The sequence below is a fragment of the Elephantulus edwardii genome, unplaced genomic scaffold, assembly GCF_000299155.1.
Source record: "Elephantulus edwardii isolate Elephantulus edwardi_28Jun2011 unplaced genomic scaffold, EleEdw1.0 scaffold00007, whole genome shotgun sequence".
NCBI lineage: Eukaryota > Metazoa > Chordata > Mammalia > Macroscelidea > Macroscelididae > Elephantulus > Elephantulus edwardii.
In genome coordinates this window covers 19,345,951-19,351,998 of record NW_006399757.1, presented here as the reverse complement: position 1 = coordinate 19,351,998, position 6,048 = coordinate 19,345,951, and the positions used below count along the sequence as shown (strand labels likewise).

General features: G+C 43.0%; 1 protein-coding gene across 1 annotated transcript in view; it reads left to right on the top strand.

The window, feature by feature from the left end:
• The window catches only part of TWIST1 (twist family bHLH transcription factor 1), a 643-nt gene extending 258 nt beyond the window's left edge, over window positions 1–385 (top strand). The window contains exon 2 of the mRNA XM_006880279.1: window positions 13–385. Within this exon, the coding sequence (XP_006880341.1) occupies window positions 13–385 (373 nt within the window). The remainder of the gene's footprint in view (window positions 1–12) is intronic.
• Window positions 386–6,048: the final 5,663 nt, after the last annotated feature.

Here is a 6,048-nt window from a genome sequence, read left to right as displayed (position 1 = left end):
CAAGCGCGGCAAGAAGTCTGCTGGCTGCGGCGGCAGCGCGGGCGGCGGCGGCAGTAGCAGCGGCGGTGGGAGCCCGCAGTCGTACGAGGAGCTGCAGACACAGCGGGTCATGGCCAACGTGCGGGAGCGCCAGCGCACGCAGTCCCTGAACGAGGCGTTCGCCGCGCTGCGGAAGATCATCCCCACGCTGCCCTCGGACAAGCTGAGCAAGATCCAGACGCTCAAGCTGGCCGCCAGGTACATCGACTTCCTCTACCAGGTTCTCCAGAGCGACGAGCTGGACTCCAAGATGGCAAGCTGCAGCTATGTGGCCCACGAGCGGCTCAGCTACGCCTTTTCAGTATGGAGGATGGAGGGGGCCTGGTCCATGTCCGCGTCCCACTAGCAGGCGGAGCCCCCCACCCCTCGGCAGGGCCTGAGACCTAGGTAAGGACCGGCGCCTCTGCGCCCCTTGACCGCTCAGGTGGCGGGCACAGGGATTGACGTCCAGGCCTCGGCCCCGGGTCTGCCTCGCCTGTTGCCCCTTCTCCCACTGCCCTCTCCGACGTCCCCACCCGACCTGGTACCGCTACCTCCCCCTACTCCCCTCTCCAGCACCCTGGAAGGCGATGCGGTACCTTTAGGGAGAGGTCCCCAGGGGGATGCGCCCTGGCGAGAGGTGTGCTGTGCGTGTGCGGGAGAGTGAGTCTGCGTGTAAGGTAGGAGGGTAGACGAGAGACTTATAGGACCAGGGCCTCCCTTTCTTTAGGCTTTAAAATTTCCTCCTTGAAACAAATGTTTTCCAATTCCACCTCCTCCTTCTTTCCGCCCACCCACTTCCTCTTGCCCTTGGGCTGAAATCCTTCCAGGTTGTTCGGCGTAATTTCTCCATGGTGGTGATAAGAACAGTATGAAGTAGTTTAGAAAAGAGACAGAGACCTAAACAATAACCAACTTTCCTCCCCTCTGGGTTTTTGCAGATGTCATTGTTTCCAGAGAAGGAGAAAATGGACAGTCTAGAGACTCTGGAGCTGGATAACTAAAAATATATATACATGCCAAAGATTGTCTTGGAAATTAGAAGAGCAGAACCCAAATTCAAAGAAACAGGGCGTGGGGCGCACTTTTAAAAGAGAAAGTGAGACAGGCCCTTGGACAGTGAATCCCAGATGGGCGGCGGCACCATCCTCACACCTCTACATTCTGATAGAAGTCTGAACAGTTGTTTGTGTTTTTGTTGTGTTTTTTTTTTGACGAAGAATGTTTTTATTTTTATTTTTTCATGCATGCATTCGCAAGAGGTTGTGCCAACCAGCCACTGAAAGGACAGACTCATTATGGACTCTTACCCATTTTAAAATGGTAACAATCGGAGGGAATTTTAATAACATCCTTAGACATAAAAATACTGGGACCAAACTGACCTGCAAAATCAGTCAGTAAATTTCTTTTTCATCCCTCCTCTGAGGGATCAACAGAAAAAAAAACCCTTTAAAATACAAAACAACATTCTATTTATTTATTGATGACCCATGGTAAATGCAAATAGATCCGGTGTCTAAATGCATTCATATTTTTATGATTGTTTTGTAAATATCTTTGTATATTATTTTTCTGCAATAAATAAATATGATTGAAAATTTTAAGAACTTCAGAGTTTGGTCTATAATTTTAAAACCTAGGATTAAAGTGGAGGTAAATACCTGCTTGTTTAACTCTACAGGCACCCAAGAAAGAGGGGAGCACTAATCTAAACAAAGCCTTGGAAAACTCAAACTAGCTACTGACAGACACAGGCATGTTATGTTAAAAGACAGCTTTATTATTCCAGCTTGGAGTTCAGTAAATAGGTTTCCTAGCGTCTCTTCTTCAGTCCTTAATTATCAAGTTCCAAGTAACAGAATATTTAAGAAATTAGTGATTTGCCTCTCTTGCATACATTTTGGGGTGGTAGTTGTAAAGCAGTTAAAATGTCAATTTGCCTTATGTATACTTGTCTTAATACCTTTCAGTCTTTGTAAAGACTTTTAAGTAAGTTCATTCTAGTGAGAGGGTATATAAAATTGAAAGAAATTTACTTACCTGTCTCTAGACACACATCTGGAATGCATGCGAAATTATGACGTTTAATTCATCTGGGAAAACATCTATTTATAAACTAATTGACATAAATCTTTTTGTGAATGAAAATTATTTTGTGTCAGGTATGTTAAAAAGAAAAACCAGAATGAAAATTATTTTCCATAGTCATGCTATCCATTCTGAAAGCATGTTCTGTATACTTAAAGATTGTATAGCCATGCAATAAACCACAATACACAAATAGAATTTTGTATATTCAGTAACTTTTGGAATAGGTGAAAAGATTAAGTGATACGATGTTTGAGTTGATATTCAGGTCGCTGGCAAATATATTTTTACTCAAAATTACACAAAAATTGCTTAATTATTTAGATGTACACAAAATCACAAATTTCAGTAAAAATAACAGGCAGTTTGTGCTCTATTTTAATTTCCATTTTATTATTTCTGAGCTAGAAAAAATACTAGTTCTTAAAATTACCAGAAATAGTGATGTTTGCATCTGTACTTCATCCAAATGCATTCAAAGACACTTTCAAACTGGAAAATTAGTTTGCTGTTTAACTCAAACAATGACCATGACAAATAAGTACATGCTTCCAAACAGAATGTGTTTGTTCAGCTCAGGTTGAGATGATTTTATTGCCTGGAGGTTTTTGCTCCACACATCACCTCAGAATGCTGACATAACAATGCTGTAAATTTATTGTGTATATTTTAGGCCCTATTTTTTTTTTAAAAAAAAGGAAATTGCTTACACTAAACAATTAGAGTTTAGAAAATTGGTTTTTTCTTAATTTGACAGTCCTTTCCCAAATTATCAGAAGGGAAAGCAATTGTATGGTACACTTACAGAGTGTGTGTATGTAGAAGAGGTGGTGTATGTGGAGAATAAAAGTATAAGGAGGGAACTCTAGAAGGAAGAGGGAGAGATGATAATTGGTTCTTGTGTCTCCCTTTCCAAACACCTCCATTTTCTAAATTGTGCATGGAAGAATCGCCTTGTTCATTCCAGTTTGGTCTGACTATTTGATGTTTCAGATCTCTTGATGTACATCAGGATGGAGCTGACCATTGATGCTGAGAAGGTAATCTATAAACTTTGGTGATGTGAAACTTAAGAGGTTTCTAAGAAAACTTTTGGCTTTGGGGAAGGAGGGGAGAAGTATTTTCACTTGTGTTCATGAGAGAAAACACTGGAGAAAAGCAAATAGCATATTCATGTTCAATAATACTTAATAGTAAAGTGAAGGTAATATTTTCCTGAAAATTGTCAGAGAATTCAAGTCAAGAAAAAAGGTAGTGAATAGTTTTACCTTGAATAATGAGAATTTCCGGCTTAAGGTATTAACTACTAGAATGTAATTTTCTTTGCAGATAACTTGTATTCCCCAACCCCCTCCTTGAAGTACAATAATCTTAGAATAGAAAGGAAGCCACTTTTTAAAATTCCCTCCACTGTTAATATTTCCTGTTTTGTTGTTATTTTTGCTACCTACTCTTATTTAAAGGACACACAGAATTAATTACCGCTATTTCAGAAGTGAGAAGCCATTTAGTGAGGTGCCTGAACCCCAGGTCTCTGTCCTTTATCCAGAATACACTCAATGAAGGGGAGAACATTGTATGAAGTTGATGAATTCTAGAAAATTGAGTAAGAATGTTTCTTAACTGTAGACATACATCTCTTGGAGGTATTTTTTAAAAATTTTGTTCAGTTGATAGTTTTCAGTTACAGCAAAGCGGTACATAGGTTTTGTTCTTACAGACATGTTTTTCCCTTTTTAGTGTACACACTTGATAAGCACATGCAATGATGATAATTCATGCACAGTTGCAGGTACTATCCCCCAAGCGGGACACATTAGTAATAAAATAATGTTAAATAGCGGAAACTCACTCAACGCGTGTACCTTTTCCCCACACTCAACAAGGGCACAAGCGTCTTGTTCCTTCGGCCTTCGGGTCCATATTCATAATGGGGCTTTTTAAGGGACAGTTGGCCTCTTGCAAAAAAGTAGAGCATTTTGCACATTCCAAGGTTTGGCAAACTCAGAACTGGTTATTTTCTCTAGACCGGTATCAAGTTCTTCTCAGGCATATGATTTCACTTGAAGTCCTGCCCAGGAATCCTTCAAAGTGAGCGTTTGTCCCGCTCTCATGATGTCAGGCGGTTTTCCCTGCATCTGTAATTTGAAGAAAAACAAACAAACCTGCGGGGAACAAATGCCACGGAAACCCAAACAGAGCTCTGTGGGGAGCGGGTCTCACCTGCGGCGGGCTGGGGAGGGGGCCTCGGGCCTGGACTCCCCAGCGTGGGTGGCGGGCCTGGCCCGCACAGTTGGGGGGAATGACAGTGTCCGCTGCCTCCACGGTGGACGGGGCCTTGGCCCGCGTCTGGCCGCTGCTGGGAGGCGGCGGCGCCAAGTGTCAGCAGTAGCGGGGCAGCCACAGCAACAAGAGTCAGGCAAAGGCCCAAAGTTAGATTTCCAGGGACCTGCTTCCATTAGCGACAAACGGGGGGTTGGGAGGGTGATCCCAGGGGGCCACTTTTCCAGAATTTTCTGTTTATGCATCGTAAAGTTTGCCCCACCCCCAGCCCCGGAGAAAGTAGAAAAAACGGGGCAGCAGCACAGTGGAAGGAGAAATCCACTTCCTCTTCATAGGAGAACCCCACTGTTTCTCAGAAACCTCCCCACAGTTCTTTGCAGAGCTAGCCCTCGAAAATGCAAACAGAGGGATTGTTTATTATCCTTATTTACTGGAGAGCAAAGACTACACCCAGGGACTCCAGATACATTTTCCATTTTCTTTTGTCTTGGCCCCCAGACATGTGCCCACTTAATGTTCATAGCAAATCAAAGCACGCGTCCTTTGAAGAAGGTGTGTAATTGGAGTTTAAGGCATGTATGGAATTCCCAGATGTCTATAAAGTAAGAAAGAGCATGTGGCGGGTCATTGGAAGGTGGACCAGGTTAAAATCACTGGCACAAAATTTTCCCTCTTTAAGTTTTCTTCCTTTATAAATGCCAGGGAGATAAACCATGGCCAAAGTTTGGGACAAGACTATAATACATACCCAGCTTCTCCTATCAGAGTCCTAGTAACCATGGTACAGAGCACATGGTCAGAAAACCTCAAAGACAACATTCAATTACAGCAGGGATTTCGTGGGCACCCTGCAATGAGAACATTTGAGGTTTGCAGCAGCGAGGGCCTCGAAGGCAGCCTTTCTTGTTTACGTGGACTATTTTCTTTTTCTTCTATTCCCCCCCCCCCCTTAGCTTGTAGATGTATCTTGCTTCAGCATGCAATTTTGGCTAAAGTTTTAAGAGCAAAATTCCAGATTAGGAAAAGTAAAAAAGAAAAGAAAAAATTACATATCTAAGAACCCTCATTTCCACCTTCTTGGGTGGAATTAAAATCCTGTAAACCATGATTTAAGCATCTACCGGATAGAAGCGAACATCCCGCGCAAAGAACCACCAAAATCAGCTGCTTAGGTTTTTCACATCTTTGAGCAATAGAAAGGTGTATGCGAAGCTATGGACTCGAGATGCACATTTATTGTTGTTTGCCTGTTGAGTTGGAATGTACCTCCAGTGGCAATAAATTGCATGGGAAATAAATTGTACAGCTGTCTCCAGAGGGACAGCTGGTGGATTTGAACCCTGTGCCTTTGAGATAGAAGCTCAGCCTCTTACCACCATGCCACCAGAGCTCTTTAATACATACTTGAGTGCTGCTTATTAGGCAGGCTTGGTTTGGTTTTATTGTTCAGTCTCGAGCCGGAATTGAAATAATGATTTTTCTCCTTGGGTTCAAGGTTCTGTCCCCATTTTCACTACACTGTCAAGCCAGAAGTGGAGCTGTAAAAAGCCTGGGTTTTCCAAGAAACTGACCCTGGCAAAAGGCTGGAAGGGGAATGAAGTTGGGGAGAGCTGGTTAGGGGGCCAGAGAGAGGTGGGCTGGAACAAAGCAAGCCAA